Raw genomic sequence first — 19176 nt, forward strand, 5'->3', positions numbered from 1 at the left:
GGACGGGTGACTGTGTCGCTACGCCGCCGACCAATCGGAGAGCAGATGTCGTGGGTGGAGATGTGGCGTGATCCTCGGTGACGTAGCAGCCGAGAATCAATAATATTCCTTCCCTAGCCTGTGTAGGTATACCTTGTTTTTTATCTCGATCCTGCGCAGGCCCCCCAATATTTTTATTCTATTTTTTTTTCCTTCAATTTTAGTTTTCAAATTTAAGTATATTTATCTGTTTGTTTTTTTTTTTTCGCGCAAGCAGGTTTTTCATCAATGAATCACGAGCCAGTTACATTATTCACCTCGTATGCTTATATCGAGAGGATAAAGCGATAAATTAGGAAAGAAAATAGCGTGTGTTCACAGCGGGCTTTTAAATTCCAATTTGATTTACCGTAACTCGGAATTATTCACGTTCAACGATTAATAATATGTCGGAAATTTTATCCCTGATGTGAATTCTCGCCTCGTGATCGTGGAACGTGGAAAACCGCATCGAGGTCGTATTAACGAAATTATTGAATCGAATCGTTTGTAGCAGAATCATGAGTGGAGTAGAATTCGGTATTTATAGTACGGCGGGGACGCGCTACCGTAATGCGTAGTACGCAAGGACACTAACGGGCGATCGGATTGGTTGAGAGGCGCGATTCGTAACTGGATTCGCCAATCACGACTCCCAATTTCAGAGCGACGACCTTCTGCGGCTACGTTCGCCCGATCGTTTGTGAAGTTAGGTTAAGTTAGCTCAGAGTATACAAGTTGAGTTTGACAAACAATGGTATCAGTTAAGTTCACTGGCAGGAAAGCAAGATAACATCTTTCGCCAAACATGGAAAAAGTTCAGCATTTGTGGAACATTGTAAAGTTTCTGTCAGATTATTCTGGAACTAAGGTTACGCGGCTGCAAAGTTATTACGTGTAAGTTCTTTCGGTTAAAGAGTTTTTCATCCGACAATTAACCTGATCTCACCCGACTTATACATATTGTGCATTTATTTGGAAATTTTATGCGCGATGTTCTGAACCCTCAAGCCAACCTAACCTAACCTAACTTAACAACTGTGAAATTCTTTCAGCTGGCGCTGCAGGCAGCTATCGAGCGCGATCGAATTACCTAGCAAAATATTTGGCCCTGGAGAGATGTGTTCGCATTGCGGCGCGCTCTGGGCAAAAGTCGAACACAGAGTTAGATTGCAGTCGGGCACGGTGTCTGGAAAGTCCGTTAAAAAGATTATCAGGAAGAGGGCCTTGGGTGCGGAGACGAAGAAACTGGGGAGGTATAAGGACACGCTGTTGAAGAAAGCGCTGAAGAATACTGGGAACAAGGCGGTCATTAGGTGCTCGATCTGCTCCGAAAACACTAAACTTAGCTTTGCCAAACCGGGAATGCCAAAACCGACAGTGACCGTTGACAAAGGGAAAGGTAACGATACCAAAGTCGGTAAGAAACGAAAAAAGAGGACTAAGGATAAAAGTGCAGGTTTAATTTTGGGAGGAGTTAACGCGTGTGATAAAACCCCGATCGCGGCCAAGGCTAAGGCCACTACTTTAAGAAAACTAGGATCTATGATGTCGAAAAATTTAACTCCATGTAAGAAAAGCTCGTTGCATGATTTTATCGTCGAACTGAGCTAGCTGTTGATTAATTAATAATTGTTAAATATTTTTTATATGTTTGAATTTCTTCCCGAAGAATCAATGTGTATTGTAAATAATTAGTGTTGATTGAGAACGTTAAACATTTATAGACTGCGGTAATATTTTTAAAAATACATCAAAGATGGGAGTGACACGATACTTATTTGTTATTTATTTATCCGTGCCTTTCCCCTATACGTATAAGCACGTTACATTGGTCATTGGATAAAATAAATAAATAGACATAGTAGTAGAACATAGTAGACGTCCCGCGACTAGACCCTTGGCTAGTGCAGTAACGTATAAAGTGCAAATGAATTTTCGCCGACTATCACTCCAGTGGTATCTCTTTTTGCACAACCTGAAAAAAAAAATGTTATTTCAAACTCTTGAGATAAACATGGGAACTACGAAACAATAATGGTTACAGTCACGATAAATAAGGAAGTCATTGTCAATACGTGCAGCAAGGTAAAATTGTTATTTCTTTCATGGTAGTACAAGTAAGGAGAGAGAATTATGATAAATTTGAACAAATAAACAGATCAATTTTCCACCTAATTGAATGATCACCTGTATGCACGCGTTGATATAGTCCTTATCGGACATATCCTTGGTTTTGGCTGGGGGTACTTTTCCCCGTCGGCGCAACTCTTGCTTGGCATCGTTCAAGTCAAAGATAGCGACGGGGTCCAACTTGGCCTTAAGTATGATACCGGCGAGGTACTCAATGTAGTGCTGCCTGCGGGGGAAAAGTGTCCCATGTAAATAGGCAATGTTTATTACCGTAATCATTACCTCGAAAAGATCTTTTTTGTACATCCACGGCTCTCTGCCGTACCAATTTGGCGGCAGGGTTACGCCCGCCCTTCGAACACAAGTTTCCAAATCATCCTCTGTCAGAAGAGGAAGCGGATCCAGCGATCTAAGCCTTATCAATCGGACTAGGTACTCCACGTAGTGGTTCCTAAACCAAGAGTCGATCAAAACGCGTTCGTAGAGCTGGACTTGGGGGAGATGGGTCCTAGTTGTCACACTGTTTACTCCTTGATATTTAGCATTTTTTCGAATAAAATTTTATTTAATTCAGGTACAAGGCACCGTAGATGTATTCTTTGTGCACCTAGAGAAAATTCGTGGTTGTTCCAAAACAAGTCAGAATAGGGTTTTTCGAATTAAAAAACAAAAAAAAAAAAAATTGCGAAGTGTGATAACTTACGCCAGTGGTGGGGTAATTCGTCCCAAGTATTTTGAACGAAGAAAACTGGTATAAAAATGAAAACGGCAAGAATCACCTTTCCGATTATCTTGTTGCGAAATAATCCCAATGCAGCCGAGATGAGAAAAAGCATTCTTAGAAGATGGAAAATAATTACTTATCGGGTTAAATTTCAATTTTTCAATCACTGCGAGGCTGCAGCATATGGTGCGATATTTTAGTTAACAACATTCATTTCTTTCTAACATCGAATTACAACTTCAATCTATACCATCGCTCGTTCCGATATCTAGCGGCATAGATTATGGACCTTGTGCAAACTACGACCCGTCTTCCTTTCACTTCTATCGGGCTGCTTTATCTGTTCCGCAAATTCCGAGAACCCTGTGAACCGGTGCAGCAATTTTTCACCTACCTACAGAGTCCGGCGTGTCCCTTGACCACGTCTGACTGACAAATTGCGTCCACGACGCCGGTCGGCGTCTCTTTTTGCAACTGCACCTTGCACTTCCGGTCTCCAATCGGTCCCTCTGTGTCGTAGGTGACCCCGTTTTCGTCCAAAAGTCGCTGAAGCTCAGCCGGCTCCTTGTCTCTCAGGTAGAAGAGGCAGTTTCTTGGATGGTGAGCGTGCAGACCAAGCTTAGCGCAATAGGGACTCACCGAGCACTTCGCACCCATCATGAAGACCTTGCCGCAACCGCAGCAGAACTCGTACTTGCACTGACTGCAGGTGAAGTGCATGCAACCTTGAGGAGATCGCGATTAGCGGCTGAAATTCTTCGTCGACATTGCAGTAATTACCGTCAAGTTAAAAGAAGATGCTCACCTCCTCTGGACAGCGAGTATCTGTACTTGCACTTCGGACAGTCGATACCGTTGTCCGCCAAGTGTTTTGCCAGACCCGCCGCCTGGTTATCCGGGTCGTTTTCTTCCTTCCATTCGGCAAATTGCTCGCAGGTGATTCCCTCGTGTTGTTTTTCCCACTGCAAGTTCACCGCGAATTTACTTCACATAACCGTTATATTCGAAGACGAAGAGAACTTACCTGCCGTCTGCAGGAGGCACAGGTCACGGATCTGCAGTCAGGGCAGATGAGACGTTTCTGGTTTGGATTGGCGTAAAACCCGCTGGAACACTGGGGCAAACACAACGTTGTAGAAACACGATTTTTGCTTTCAATCGCATTTAATTACCTGGACACACCACTTGAAGTTCGGATCCTGCATCAAGGTCCTGTCTCTAAGTTTTCTCTGGAATAATTCATGGATCGGAGAGTCGAGCAAGTTCTTAAGCTGGATGTCGAGGTTGCTGAAATACTCAAGGACCTCGTCCTCCGTCGCGTCCTGAAGATCCGGCTGTTTGCAGAACGGACATACGGCGTCGGTGATGCTGCGGTCGCTGATCTGGATGGTGAAATAATTCTTTGCACAGTCGTTGCAGCAGCGGTGAATGCACTTCAGCATCGAAACCATCTGAAAGAAAACGATCACCGGTTACATCTTCACTCCGAATTTCGAATTGTCCCTGGATCTGTTCACCTGGCTCATGGGGAATCGACCGGTGCAAAGCTCGCACTCCTGTTGCAGGTAGGCCAGGGCTGCTTCGACACTGCCGCATTCTTTTGCAGCGTGCAAAGCTTCTTCGTCTTCGAAGTTTAAGGCCAGAAGACTCGCCGCCGTCTCTGCTTCGTCGTAGCACGAAGCTCGTCCTTCGGCCAAGAGGCGTCTGGCGACTCTCTGAAATAAACAGAAACTAAATGTGCCGGGATTTGGGGTTGCGAATGTAATAACGGGTCTCCAGCTCGTTTATGATCTGGGTTTTTGATCGACGTTAACGTTGGGTGATTTGGTTATTTCTTTGGTGCAATGAATGATTTTTCACTCAACTCGAAGAACCAACGTCTAGAAACAAGCTCTGAAGGAGTCGAGAGACGTAATGAATTAATGAGTCACTGTGATGTGCGTACGGATCAAACATCTATCAAGTGAAATGAGAACCGAGTAATTAGAGACGGATCGGTGTTAGTCACTCGTTTATTAATTAACATACTCTCTATATACTTACCGTGAATAACCATTTCAGCCAATTTGCGCTTATGTCTAGGGTTAAATGCACTGCAAGACAAGACGGAGTTCAAATATCAATTCAACTTCAATCGCAATCCTATGTGAATCACTTATATCTCTATTTGTATTTCTCTTCTGTGGCGTCATCGCCCAAAGCTAAAAACGAGAATTTCGTTTTGTCCCGAGCTGTTTGTAGACATTGGCCCCCCTTTGATCAAAATCAATAATCCATTCTAATTGGCAGATTGGGGTTGGCACTCGTCTACTGACCTCTCTATCATCCGTCCCAATATTTTCTAACTTCGTTGTATCCTTATCGTCGTCTTTATCAGCACGATCCTCTCTCACGTCATGATCATTTGCGACTTTCTCAACTGACTGGTTTGCTCCTTTCTCAAATTTATCAACAAAACTTGCCACCAGCGAGAACCTCTTTTTTCCCTTGCTTTTCTGGCTGGATCCCGATTTTTTTCCTCGTCTTATTTTCAATACCGCCGAAGGATCGTCAGGCTTCGTTACACTCTCGTCTTGTTCTCCGTCCACGGAAGTTTTCGGATTATTGGAGACTTCAGCAACTCCAATTTCAGTCTTTTCAGGCCCCGACTCTGTTGCATTTGCTGTCTCTATTTCCGCTTTGAGTTCTCCATCATTATTTTGCTCAACCGCATCTACGTACTCGTTACTTTTCGCAATTTCTTCAAAATCGTTAATTGCATCGTTGTCTGAGTCCGCAACGTCGTCGGACTCGTATTCAGAAATCTCGGCGTTTATCTTGTCTAAAGTTTTCTGCAACATGTATTCAGCGTCGGTTAATTCCTCGGGTTCATCCTCCAGGTCCGATTCCAACCCGACCAAGCTGCCCTCGGATTCCCCAGTTTCCAAAAAATCCTCTCCAAAGGTTGAGTTATCTCCCAATCGAACTTCCGAATATCCCTGGGAACTTGAATAATCGTCCGTTTCCGTTGATCTATCAATTTTCCTGGACGAATCGTCGTCGTCGGAATCCGACTCTTCTTCCGATTCATCGTCTGTCATACCGGTCGAATTCGTCGCCTCTATCAGTTCCTGATTTTTGCGTGTCGCTTCCTTCAGCCTCCCAGCTTCCGGCAAGGACTTGGCTCTCTTTTCTACATTCGATTGATTCTGAACAACGGTGTTCCTGAGGACATTTGCCCCTTGTTTAACCGCTCTCCCTACGCTGCTCGGTTTCGAGGGGACGAGTTTCGTTGTCTTTTTCTCACTAACGAACGGAGTTTTGCTCGGCATGGTGCTGGAAACTTTGGGACAAGAATAGACCGTTGTTGGCATTGTGTTTCTCTTTTTGTTTAGTACAGCTGAGATCAGCTTGGCCGCATTCTGTTTGCTATTAAAGACTGGTATCTTCGAAGGGGTCGTTGTAATCTTAGATTTCGCCACTGGATTCGCGGCGATTTTCTGCAATGATTTTTCCGACTTCACTGGCGTCCTTGTCAAGGTTATTTTGTTCTTGTCGCCTGGTTTCACAACCACCGATTTTTTATCATCGACTTGTGAAGCTTCTGGCTGCGAAGACGTGAGCTTTGTTTCTTTTAAAACTTTTGACTTTGTCGGAATTTCCTTAACTTTCGGTCCAGGTGTTTTGACACCAGGTCTTTGCGAAATTGCCTCCTTTGAAGCACTCGAGTTCTTGGTGACGTTTGCAACTGAACTTTTAAGCTTTGAACTATCCGCAAATTTATTTAACGCAATATTTTTCGCGGGACTTGTCACATTCGGAAGAGGCTCTTTCGACGCGGATTTAGTACTGATCTTTTTCAATATCTCCTTAGCTGTTTCTTGAGCTTTGTACGCAGTCTTGCTATTCGGCGTGCGACTCAATTTCATAGAATTCACACCGTTGTTGGTTTTCGGAATAATGTTCGTTGATCTTCTCTGAGTTTTTACGGGTGATTTCCGTCTGCACGATACCCTTTTCGCAGGGGATCTAGATCTTGGTTTCGTTATGACTTTGGAATTCGTCTTGGATTTTCGAAGGGCTTCCTCCTGGACTGACGTTTCGAATTTCGGTTTAGCTGGAAGTATTTTACCATTACTAATGTTATCCTCTACGATTTCCTCAGCTACAGTTGACGATCGCTGATCAATTATTCCCGAAAACGCAGCAGTTTCGTTTTTTTCAAGTTGCATTTCGCCAACCTCTTTAATCATTGCCTCAGCGGCACCTTGACCATTTTTAACGGAGTCGCTAATCAGGCCGGCGAGTAGGAGCGGTGTTTCAATCTGTTGTTCTGCTTCAGGAACAGAGTCGAATGAATCGTATGAAGAGTCACTATCAGTGGCTGTATGATCACCTACTGTGTCTTGTAGTACCGTTGGGAATTTCTCAACAGATACCTCGACAGAAGTCGCAGCTTTAATTAGTTGCGATTGCGAGGTATTCGTTGTTGGTTTTTGCATCACTACTACCTCGGGGTCGGAAGACAAGGGTAATTCATTTTCGATGACTTCTGATGACTGCAAAACTCCTTCGTATAGTTCACTTTCGGTTGCAGTGAGAATTTCGGATATCTTTGAAGACATAAGTGTCCCAAAATCTTCATGGACAGCCACCGGATGTTTTTTAATTTCTTCGGTGTCATTGGCAGGCTTTATCTCTGTAGCTTGAGTCTCGAATGACTGTGGCTGATCAATGATGAGTTTAGTTTCATCCACAACAATATCTTGAACATACCGAAGTTCTGTGGACTCCTCGTTGACCAGATTCTTTGTAACATCTTTGGGGTCATCGGTAGGTTGCGGTTCCACAGATTGAATTGCAAACGATTGTGATTGATTAATGACGGGTGGAGCATCTGCAACAGTGTCTCCAAGATTTTCAAGCTTTGTATACTGCTTATTGACTATGTTTTTCGGTTCGTTAACGGAAGATTGTGCTTCCTTAGATATAATGTCCAGTGACTGAGGATGATCAGGGATGGATTTTATATCGACGACCGGGTCTTTATCGACGTTGAACGTTACGAGCTGCTCATTCAATGTATTCGTCCCATCTTTTTCAGGGTCATCTCCAGATGGCTCTGTTTGTTCAAGCTGTGTTTGAAGTTGGTGTGGTTGATTCCCGACGGATTTATCATTAAAAACAGGATTTTCATCGACTCGAAATTCTGTGGATTTTTCGACTGGCGCAGCTTCCATCACCGGAATGTTTACATCATCGGCGGTGACGTTAGTTTCGCTGATCGGAGTGACGGTAACATCTGGTTTCGGTTGAACTAATATCAGTTGAATGGTGGCCGATTTAACTCTTGGAACATTAATTTCTGCAGCAGCAGGCAATAATTCTTTCCTAGAATTTATTGCATCACTGGTTTCCAGTTTTAGATTTGACGCAGCAGATTCCGACGAATTCCCAGCGGTGAAAGTCCAAATGCTACGCGGTAATACTTCGTCCTGAGAACTCTCAACTGTGTAAGTGGATTCTTGATCCGCGAACTCTGTCTCGGCGGAAGTCTGCTGAATAGTTACAGAATCATTCTCGTATAAAACTGGATCCGTAACTGATAAGTTCGCTATGGTTGGAATCGGTTGATCGACGAAAGATATTGTGGCTTCTGACGTATTTTGAAGTTCAACTTTAACGGAAGTCGATTCTGAGATTGTTGATCTATCCAATACATTTGAAGAATCCGCTTCTAACGAGGTTGGCTCTTGGACTTGCGAATTCGTTGCCAGTGAAACTGTCTGCGTGAGCTCGGGAACTGAAGGTTGCTTTGTACCGGTGGGGTTCTCTTTGACTGTGATTTTACTCAGATTCAAATTAGCGTTAGAAATTTTCGTTCGTTCGACAGCTTCGTCTTCATCCCCGCCTCTCGGGGATGATAACATTGCTTCATCCTCGTTGGAAACAGTTGCCACAGCCTCTCTAATATTCTGATCACTATTTCGAGTAACAGAAGAATCATTCTTGTTGCCTTCTAATTTATTTAAGGATTCTGTTACGACTAAAGTTGATATACCGTTATCCTTAAGTTTTGTACCTGCGGGGTTCTCTTTGACTGTGATTTTACTCAGATTCAAATTCGCGTTAGAAACTTTCGTTTCTTCGACAGGTTCATCTTTATCCTCGCCTCTCGGGGATAATAACGTTGGTTCATTCTCGTTAGAAACAGTTGCCACAGCCATCTGATCACTTTGAGTAACAGAAGAATGATTATTGTCACTTTCTAATTTATTTAAAGATTCTGTTACCACTGATGTTGATATAGAACTCGGATTTGTAATTGACGTAATCGGATGATCGTTTATCAAGGATTCGGCAATGCTTTCTAACTTCACCATCGATTCGGAGTTCGAATTCGCAAAGTTCGGTGACCCGCTGTCATTTTCTTGCTTGTCAGGTTCATTCGAAGAAATTTCTGCACTTCGTTTAGGAGACAACATATTAAGCGCTGCTGCCAAGGGGCCAATTAGCTGTTCCGGAAGTGACTTCACTGCTGTAAGCAACTGTTCTACAGCTACTGACTGTAAGGAAGCCCCTGGCTTTACGGTTTGAGGAGGATCAGATTCTTCGGATGATATCTCAGGGATTTTTTCAGGGCTTTTTTCATCGGTTAGTTCAACCAACTTCGCAGGTTGTTCGTCGGAAGTTACCTTTGCCGGTTCTGCATTCATAAAATGCTTCACTTCCGCAACCGGCTGTTCAATCAAAGTTTCTTCAAGCACAATCGCTTCTTCCGTATGAATTCCTGTGTTGAGATGGTCGTCAGGCTTAAGAATACTCGACAATTTTTTCGCGGTCAAACTAGGAATTGATACCAATTGATCTGTCACGCTTATATTTGCTTCGTTCAGTGTAGGCGGGCTACTTTTCTGATCATTAATCGAGTCTGAGATTGGTTCGAGTGTTGGTTGATGACTGCCTTCGATCGTCTCATATAATTTCAGCGGCTGAGGTTCTTCTGGTGGATCCGGAGTTTGAGTAGCAGTCGGGACTTCCAACTTTTGATTAAACTGTGGTAAATTGCCAATCGATTGATCATGGTCGTATTCTGAGGATGCGACGTTTTGTCTTTGCTGAGTTTTGACAGTGGTCATCGCATCGGGTTTGTCGTTTAAATCAACATCGTGAACCGCTCGCGGTACCATTCTCTCGTCTAGATTAAGAGCAGCGCTAGCGACGCTGTCAAAACTGCTGAATAGATCGACTTTATTACTTATTATTTGGGTAACGGTATCCGATGCGTCCCCCGATCCGCCCACTTGCCAATCGTCCGTCAATTGTCTAAGCGCTGCCAATTGATGCTGAAAGTCTGCCTGCAACGCGACGAAATTCTCTACCATTGGAGACGTTACCTGTTTCAACGCATCCGCTTCTAACTCATCTTGACCCTGTTCAGATACCCTCGTTAACACACCCGCGATTGCCCCCGCTGCATCTGAAATCAAGTGTCACAAAAAATTCCCAGCCTTGTCAATGTAACACCTTCAAAGCCCCAAGTCCAAGCCTTAAGACGAACCTTCGATCGGTGCAGCGTCCTCGTTCTCCACTCCGACGGGTGGACCCCAAATTCTCATCAAAAATGGCTTGAGCTGATTTTTTTGCAGTTCCAAAAGCGTTGCCTCTTCGTTACCGGCGTTGTTGTTCAGTGCTTTGACCACCTCTGCCATCGAGAATGTGCCTTTGGCCATGATTTCCGCACACTTTGGAAGAAAGCAGATTCGTTAGAATCCACGCTCAATTTTCTTCACGGGTGAGATATAGAAATATTTACAACACCTTTCGCTGCCTTCGCTGCACCGCGGCGGTAACAGCCGTCCAAACTTCTCCTTTGGCTGATCTGAGTGCCTCTTTAGCTTCGTGCATGGAAATAATACCGACGTTATTGTTTTCCTTCCGTTCATTGCCCTGGGTAGCGACGAGGACCTGAACCGTCTCTATCAGGTGCGGCCACTGGGCTCGAAGCCATTCTATCGGATTAGTGGCGCCCTGGGCCAAAGCTACCTGGAGATCGTCGGTTGAATAACCCTGACGCTCAGCCTCCCGGAGCAGATCGACAAGCTCCAAACCCTGACGGGTCAGTGTCGAGACTTGAGCGGCGCCAACGACGTCACCGTACCTGGACTGACTTGGTTCCTAATCGAGACAAAAACAAAGAATGATGTTCATTGGTAAATCGTGATTGGAAATGTGAGTTTATAGTGAATTAACAAATTTTAGAACATCAATGTTAGAACGTTTTCCCACAATGCACGGAACGCACTAATAATCGAGGAATAGAGAAGAGCGGATCGTTAGGGTTTACCAAGGAACAGGAAATTAGTAGTAGGCGTCACGACATTTTGTCGTGTGTCTTTGGCTGTAGTTGTAATAAAGTTTTTACACCTGCCTGCATTCGCACCGAAGCCACGGAACGCGAGATATTATTGTTCAACAGTTAGTTAATCATCAACGAAATTATTACAGTATTATATGCGCAACAACGTAAGCTGACGGAGGGTTTCTTAGGGCCACAAGCGGACTGCTGCTAGGGACTGCCACAGGATCAGTTTCTTTCGTAGCCTTTCGGTAGCCTACCCTAGAATGATAGTAACGCTGCGTCGAGGAGTCGATCGAGTTTCTTCTCGTCCAGTCCCTCCCTGCATTGCCCGATTTAGAATGCCCAACCCACTGCTGGTGCAGCTGTGCAGAACGTGGAGGATACAAGTCTGGACTGTTCGCGTAGCTGATGCCCTCCTGAAACACAAACTCCTGGTGCTCGTTCGCTGAGGTAGATAAAAAAAAATTTGGCGATTGAAACTCATTCCTTGCTGAGGGAGAGACAGCGAGGCATGAGTTTCTTGCTACATTGCGCGATACCTCGGAATCGCTGTCCTGGCAATAGATGGATCCCTTGGGTGCCATCACCGAAGCAGATCTTCTAAGATTCCCGTTGTTTCTCGCCGGGAGGACGTCGTAGGTCTGGAACACCGACATCGGAAGTTGGCATTAAGAAAGAAAACTGCAACTCCATTATTTGTTAATTATTATCAATCTTCACCTGGGTAGAAATACTTTGCGGCGGTGGGGAAGTTCCTTTTGTGACTAGACCAGAAACAGTCTCCATTTCGTTTGTCTTCTTCTGTGTCGCCGGTTCTGCGGTGGTTAATTTTTTTTTCACCTCCGGCGAAGGTGGGGGCGACGTTGAAGTCGACATGGTATGTTTTTCGGGACCAGTTGCAGCGACAGATACGAGTGTCTTCGAGGTCTCAGGCGAGCCCATCGGCGAAGTAGCGGTCGATGTCGAAGTGCCTGTTTTTCGGGGAACGGGAATTTCGGTCGATTGAACCGGTTGCGGTTTTTCCGCAACGACTGAAGTTACCGAATGATTGACGGTATTCTCTTCTGGAAGGTTGAGAGAGAAAAAAAAAAGAAGAAGAAGAATGATTGACGCGTGACTAGCCAAATGCACAATCGTGCCTGAAGAGTCGATCGACATTGGTCTCGGTCACCTTGAATGAATAATAAAGGGGCTTTGGAACGTGGGCAGTTAGCTGGATTAATTGAGAGTGCGTGTGTATCGTCGAGTCGCGTTTCAAATACGACTATGCATTTGGTTTGTCGAGTGGTTTCATGTGGTAAGAGTGAATTTTGTAAAGTGTTCTTTATTATTCATTCAAGATTACAGTTGATGATGATGACGATGATGATGGGAAAAAAGAAGGAGTATCGAGAGTGAAAATGAGAATGAAACACTTGAGGGGTAGTGAAAAAATCATTTTCCAAGTAAAAAAATCAGTAGCAATTAAAGACTGTTCATCAAGGTAGCGTCGTAATTACTTCGACAACTTCGTCCCGAACGAGAAACTGATCTTTCTTCGCATTCTACCTTTGTTCTTGGTTGATCCACTGTCCCCACTCTCTTCGCTGTTCGAAATTTTCAGCGTGCTCATCTTCTTCTCAATATTCGAGCTCGCGATGCTCGGATTCGAAGCGTGCGTCACCTCGGGGGTCGGAGTCGGGGGCAGAGCGCTTGATTTCGTCTTGTAGCAAACGACGCAGACCCTTTCCTTCGCCTCGTTTATGAACGTACAGTGTTCGCAGGACCATTCCTCATTGAGGGTGTTCGCAGGCGACCTCGAGTCCATCTTCTGACTTGGCGGGGCCGGTTCCTCTGGCAAAGTTTCAACATCCCGTTTCGCTTCGTCCTTGACCGGTTCGAATCGCTGCAGTCCTGCACCCGGCGTCTCGGCATCCCGGGCTTGTTTCTGCATCTTCCTTTCCCACGACGGCTCGCGATACTTGTCCGGAGTTCTAGGACTCGTTTTTGCCTCGAGACTGTCCGAATCGAAAGACGACCTCCTGACGTCGGTTCGTCGTCCGCGAGACCTTTCCATGTCATCGGATTCCGAGTTCACCGTGTTCCTCCTCGAGAGTGACGCTCTGTTCTCGTTGTCCCTCCGCACGCTCTTCGGAATCGAGGATCTATCTCCACGCTCCAAGTAGTCGTCCGACGAACTGGTCACTCTGTGCCGCCCTCGGCTGAACCCTGATCGTCTATCGAAGTTCTCCTCGTCGGTGCTCGTCTGCTGCCTCGTCCTAAGCCCGGTACCATTGTTCACCCGTTGGCCCTGGTCCACCTTTGAATTCCTCCGCTCGTCATCCATTACCACGTCCGACGATCGGCGATCGTCGATACCGTGGATCCTATCCTCGGAGCGCCATTTGCTGAAGAAAAACAGAGCAAATAATCATCGCGTAAATGGACGACCAGCACAAGACGGACTAGATATTCACCTCTGGCGGTTCCTGGAGGGCAGAGTCCTGACCTCGTCATCGTGATGAAGCCGCTGTCTGCTGCGCGTGACGCTGCTTCTTCTAACGCTTCTCGACCCCCTCGACATCCGGTCGTCGAAGTCTGATTCCTCCGAGTTTTCGGAGCTTGCGTCAGACGGTGATCCCGGCGACCTGCGCGACCTGGACCTCGAAGCGAGTGACTTTCTGGACTTGAGACTAGGCGACGGTGACGCGGCCCTCGACCTCCTCGAAGACTTCAGACTCCTGGCTGGGCTGTGCGCTCTGGACAAGGTGCCCGGGTACTGAGGGGGCAGCATCTGCGAAGGGTGGTAACCCATCGGCGGGTAGCCCCACATCGAGGGATGGTGGAGGCTCAGCGTCGAGCCCCCCAAGGAACCGTCCCAGGGCGTCCCGGGCGGATACCACATCATCGGCATCCTTCCCAGCCCGAGATGCGCCATCGACTGAGCCTGCGGAGTGAAATCGTGTTTGCGGGCGGTCCGGAGGCGTTCAAAACCACTTAACCCTTTCATGCGTACATTTTTCCTTACGTGCGAGTAGCTGATTATCAGTTTCGATCTAGTACGTAAATTGTTATGTTGTTTTTTTTTTTTTTTATTTTCCAACAAAACCGACGAGAAAAAGATTTTGGTGAGTATTGAGTTTGTGTAAAAATTGGCATTCGAATTTTCTTTATGGTAGATTAGCAGCGAAGGCTTTTTTTCGTGGTAAAGTATGAATTTCGATCATTTCTTTACATGTACTACTGTTGCAATGAATAAATAAATAAAGTTTTCAATTTTTTTTAGCCTTAGTAATATTTCAGGGAGCATGTAGAACCATAAAACTCGGCAGTTGTTAGCACGAAAAGTAGTTTGACGAATAAAAAGCTGCAAAAAACAAAGGTGGGACGTCGAGCGTCCCAACGTGTCCGAAAGCGTTGATCGTCACCCACCTGCTGCATCCCTCCAGCCCACATCTGCGGCGCTGAGAGATCGCAGACGCTGGTCGATTGCATCATTCCTCTCGGGGGAGGCGGGGGCGGTGGAGACGGAGCCACCAGTGGACGGGGACTTCCGATGCTCGACGGTCTCGACGACATCGAGCTTTCCGTCTGGTTGTGTCTTCGTCTGCTCGCGTCTTGCGCTTTCATCGCCTCCTGGTAGCGTCTGTAGCGTTCCTGAGAGGTATCGAAGGCCTGCTGTGAGTGAGCTCGTTCTTTCGATTGGAAATACACGTGGATGTTGTTATACCTGAAGCGTCGACATTTTGTCAGCGGCAGTTCCGTCGACGATCCCGGCGGCCAAGGATTGGGTCGATTGTGCGTTTCGCATCTGGGTTTCAGGGGTGGCCGGAAGCGGCCGTGTGGAGTTTGATTGTCCCTGGGTACCAGCGCTTCCCCGGCGGAAATTGGTCAGCGATAACTCGGGGGATCCCTGCTTTAAGCTCGCTTTACCCTACACGTGAAAAAACGTCGAAAGCAAACCATCAAAGTCGATAAACGATATTTGTCGCTGCTTTTCCCCAGGCTTAAAGTGGATCCGAATCGATCGGTGATCCTGCGACGGGCGGCTGGAATTGGGAACTGCGGATGTGTGCTCTATGTGCCAGATTCCCGGACCGTGTTCCGTTAATGGCTCGCTTAAGTTTTCTGAATTGTACGCAGAGAAAGCGGGACACTGGGGAGAAAATGAAAAAAAAAAGAAACGTGTGCGCAGCACTCGCTGGAAGTAAAGAAAATTTAAAGTAACAAAAAAAAAAAAAAAAAAAGACAAAAGCATGTAATCTCTGTAAGGCAGAAAATTTGCAAACCGTATTCACTAACTGCTGATGAAATTGTACGATAAATATACATTTATAATATCGTTGTATAATGCGATTAGATAAGAAACGCGTTACAGAAGGGTCTAATGATTGTGACGATTTTCTAGTATTACGCACGTACGAGCGCGCGTGTGCGTGTGTGTGTGAGGAAAAAAACGAAAGTTTTCACACAGTGAAGCGGGTTCAGTGAATACGGCAATGATTACTTTTGTAACAACGTATTGTATTAATAACAAAAATGTAGTATATATAGTATATATATAAATAATAAATATGTATGTACAATTAAATAATTTGCATGGTCGGATGGGTTTCTTTTTTTTTTTTTGTTTAAATAAATATTTAACAATAATAATTATAGGTGAAGAAGATGCAAGACGATTAATAGCAGCTGCAGTGCGTAAACTACATAGACTATCATAGCGAAAATCCGTGGCGTCGGTGTAGCAGGATGGTTCGTTCAGGGAGGATAGTATAGTATAATGGTACTAACCATATAACTGTCCTGAATATTGAACAGGATAGAAAATACCTGCCGCAGTATATATCAGCTGACCTATTAGAAATTATCTTATGCACACGTTCACGGGTCTAAAACGAAAAAAGCGTCAACAGGCATCTAACTGGCCAGCGGATTAAAAAATGGAGAGGAAGGAGAAAGAACCGGAACAAAGGGTTGAACAACCGTCGCGGGTTCACTACGTCACCCTTGGACCGAAAGCGTTCTTTCTCTAGGCCAGAACGCAGCCTACCTGAGTTGTTTTGCGGTTTCTTCTCGGCGGCGGAACCGGCGGCGTTGCCGGGTTTTCACCCTTCGGTGGCAGGGGTGGACGGCTGACGTTCGTCTTGCTGGTAACCAGTCGTCTCCTCACGTGACCTCGTCGCTTAGGGTGCTTGTGGTTCATGTCGTCGCAGGTCTCGCAGTAGTTCTCCCTGCACTCCTCGCATCGCGCGAAAACGTTCTCCGATCCACACAACGCGCATTTAACCCCCCTCTGGGGATCCAGCTTCCCGTTCAGCCCCCGTCGATTGTCCCCCTGCTGTTGCTGTTGCTGCTGCTGCTGCTGTTGCTGTCGTGGAGGAAACTCTATCACCTCGTAATCCGGATCCCCGCAGTCCCCCGTCAAAGATGGAGGAGGACTTCGCGGCGGCGACGGTGGACGTCGTGGCCAGTCTGAGGGGCGTTGTTGCCGTTGTTGCTGCTGCTGCTGCTGCTGGGTCTGAAAGTTTAAAATGACCGAATATTTGCTTGGGAGCGTGCTCCTCTGGTTGCGGAGGAATGTACTCATCGAGTAGGGGCTCCGATTTACCGACTTATTTTTTCACTCGAAACTGGACAATTGTCGACTAGGAATTCCGAGATTCGAAGAATTTTCTAGAACTTGAAAAAAAAAAAAAAATTATAAATTTTTAATTAAATGCAAAATGAAATCAAGATTTTTAACAATCATCAACATTTATTATGTACTTGTTTGTCTTGTTGTAGTTCAAATTTTAATTACTTACGCATTTTTCTAATAAAACTAACTAAATTAAACTTTGAGTGTCTTCTTATACAACTGTTAATTTGTCTTTTTATTAAAAATTAGGTATTTTGAATATGTATCTTGGTTTCCTTTCTGAGGTAAGTAAAAAATTTTAATCACACAGTCTTTTGATTAAACAAATAGTAGGTACCTCAAGTGTCTTCACAAAACCAATCTTTAAGTTGAACTTATTGTTAGATACAGAATCTACAGTTATATACAATCAAGACGCGATTCTGCGACGCTTTTTTCTCGTCTCGAGTGAGGCCAGATTGCCCGAGAATTTTCGCTTCGAGAATTCTTGATCAGAAACTCTATCATCAAGGCTCTGATGAGGGTTTTCCCAATGATCAAGTTACACCGCGCGAAATTTCGCGGATAATTAACACCTAGAGTTTCACGGATCTACCCGACAAAGTCGTGTTTATTCTCGACGGAATTTTGCTCCTGTTCTAATTACGCAGGGGGAATGAACCCAGCACTGTTTAACTTACCACCCAATGCGGCATGGAACGAGCGGCGCGCATTCGAGTCGAGGGGTTGGAGATGGCCATGGGCTCCCATCGTTGAGCTCCAGAGTTCTGGAAAAAAAATAACGAGGAACGTTAGAAGAGTGTTTGTACGCTTTGGTGAAAATATTAGTATTGTGCAGGATTCGATTTGGAGAGCGGTTCGGATGGAAGTTCCAAAAAATGGCCCCCCGGCCTGTAGAGTGACAGAACTTGCACCGTTTTCTATACTCGAGTGTGATGATGGTACGGAAATAGATCCGCTGTAGTCCCTCTATTCAGGCCAAGCGCTGTTTCGTGTGTTATATGCGATCATCGAGCGAGAATACTTCCGCGAGTTGTTTTTAATTGTTACATACGACAATTTCGGCAATTCATTGAAACATTTGTATAATCCGAATTCACCAGAATTCGCACTGGGAAATCCTGCGGGAATCGATAGAAAGAAAACTCGTGCGATCGGGTTTATTGCTAGACTAGAAATCATGAAAATGACGAATTTGTAAATTCGTTTTAGTTTATTTGGATAATTCGTTTCGTCGACGTGCCAGAAAGAGAACCGCCGTGCCGAGAAGCAAAAAGGGGAGGGTATAAGGTTTACGCGAAATGGATGTTCGCGATTTATTAAACGATCGCATGTTAGACGAGGAGCCGAAAATATTTCACTATATTTTCATGACCTCGCTTTGGATTGGCCGATGTTGGTAATCTCAACGTTTTCTCTACAGATGTATTCTATTTCTAGAATATATGCGTAAACTCGGATACCGCATTTGCGATCATCGGAATCCACACACCTCGTACCGACATACGATTTTGAAGCCATTACCACCTTTCTTCCGTTGCTCCCAATGCGAATTTTAGAATTCTGCGTGCTCGTATCTATAAATTCCCGTTTTGTCTATCGGCGATGCGACCCAATTTTTACCATTCCGACCATTTATGAGTTATTTTTAAACTGCTTATAGATCTTTCACAGACTTTCGTGAGAGAAGCACCCAGGAGCTGCGAGTGATCTTGTAACCAGCTTTTCTTCACATTTATGTATGTAATCTAAGTCTGTATCCATCGGAGGAATCAATTGCAACTTACACTCATTTATGAAACTTTCACGAATCACTGTCCCTCATCAACGCCCGCACGCACGCAACCACGCACGCACGCACTGAAATCTGCTCCTCTTAGGCCGATGTTTCCGTTCAGTCTCGCTTGCTCCTTCGGTTCTTTAATTCACTTTTCTCTCTTTCTATTTCGCACTGACCACTGTCCACCGAATAATACCTAGCGGGCCCGGCCGGCGAAGACTGAGTCCTATCCCGTCGCCATCCGCAGTCTCTGCACACTCGGGGGTCTCTTAGTATCTTTCGCACCAGCGGCGACGCTCGCCCGGACTATTTTTATCCCTCGGGATTGGATCGCTGCCCATAGTTTCCATCTAGTCTCCGCGAACGCGTAAATTTATCGCATCTTCTCTACCCCCATCCTGTTCCCTCGGATACCGCTGCGTCTATTCGGGATTTCGTAACGCGACTTTCAAACTAATTCGCGCATATGCATATCGCCCGCCATTAGACTTCCTTTCAATATCAATAAATGATAATAATACATATGCGCGCCGTAATCTTTCGGATTCTAGATGCGTAGG

General features: G+C 45.3%; 2 protein-coding genes across 9 annotated transcripts; one reads left to right on the top strand and one right to left on the bottom strand.

Moving 5' to 3' along the window:
- Window positions 1–346: 346 nt before the first annotated feature.
- LOC124215270 (uncharacterized) lies at window positions 347–1794 on the top strand. 2 transcript variants are annotated; one of them, XM_046618445.2, is made up of 2 exons: window positions 347–915; window positions 1086–1794. In XM_046618445.2, exons 1-2 carry the CDS (start codon window positions 827–829, stop codon window positions 1630–1632), a joined length of 636 nt encoding a protein of 211 aa, XP_046474401.1. In that variant the 5' UTR covers window positions 347–826; the 3' UTR covers window positions 1633–1794. The 2 variants fall into 2 exon arrangements, with proteins under 2 accessions (XP_046474401.1, XP_046474400.1); XM_046618444.2 differs by having other exon boundaries at window positions 361–915; window positions 1074–1794.
- On the bottom strand, window positions 1785–18911 carry LUBEL (Linear Ubiquitin E3 ligase). Of its 7 annotated transcripts, none has more exons than XM_046618412.2 (21): window positions 18624–18911; window positions 17517–17603; window positions 16249–16716; window positions 14926–15129; window positions 14628–14852; window positions 13673–14142; window positions 12765–13603; window positions 11937–12280; window positions 11756–11857; window positions 11474–11632; window positions 10676–11032; window positions 10416–10599; window positions 5191–10334; window positions 4393–4590; window positions 4048–4326; window positions 3900–3989; window positions 3681–3837; window positions 3270–3600; window positions 2477–2671; window positions 2209–2377; window positions 1785–1996 (listed from the first exon to the last, which is right to left on the bottom strand). In XM_046618412.2, the coding sequence occupies exons 1-21, from the start codon at window positions 18627–18629 to the stop codon at window positions 1967–1969; spliced, it is 10038 nt and encodes a 3345-aa protein (XP_046474368.1). In that variant the 5' UTR covers window positions 18630–18911; the 3' UTR covers window positions 1785–1966. The 7 variants fall into 7 exon arrangements, with proteins under 7 accessions (XP_046474368.1, XP_046474367.1, XP_046474370.1 ...); XM_046618411.2 differs by having other exon boundaries at window positions 11474–11647; XM_046618414.2 differs by having other exon boundaries at window positions 2477–2602; window positions 11474–11647; window positions 18624–18910.
- Between the last annotated feature and the right edge of the window lie 265 nt (window positions 18912–19176).

Source organism: Neodiprion pinetum, chromosome 3 (assembly GCF_021155775.2).
Source record: "Neodiprion pinetum isolate iyNeoPine1 chromosome 3, iyNeoPine1.2, whole genome shotgun sequence".
Classification (NCBI taxonomy): domain Eukaryota; kingdom Metazoa; phylum Arthropoda; class Insecta; order Hymenoptera; family Diprionidae; genus Neodiprion; species Neodiprion pinetum.

Excerpts from the sequence above, each read along its gene's own strand:
- LOC124215270 (XM_046618444.2), top strand. The coding sequence starts at position 827 with ATGGAAAAAGTTCAGCATTTGTGGAACATTGTAAAGTTTCTGTCAGAT. Across the intron at positions 916-1,073 it reads CGGCTGCAAAGTTATTACGT|CTGGCGCTGCAGGCAGCTAT; the intron begins GTAAGTTCTTTC and ends AAATTCTTTCAG.
- LUBEL (XM_046618411.2), bottom strand. Across the intron at positions 15,130-16,248 it reads GAAACCGCAAAACAACTCAG|GGTAAAGCGAGCTTAAAGCA; the intron begins GTAGGCTGCGTT and ends TTTCACGTGTAG. Across the intron at positions 14,143-14,627 it reads GGGCTGGAGGGATGCAGCAG|GCTCAGTCGATGGCGCATCT; the intron begins GTGGGTGACGAT and ends TTCACTCCGCAG.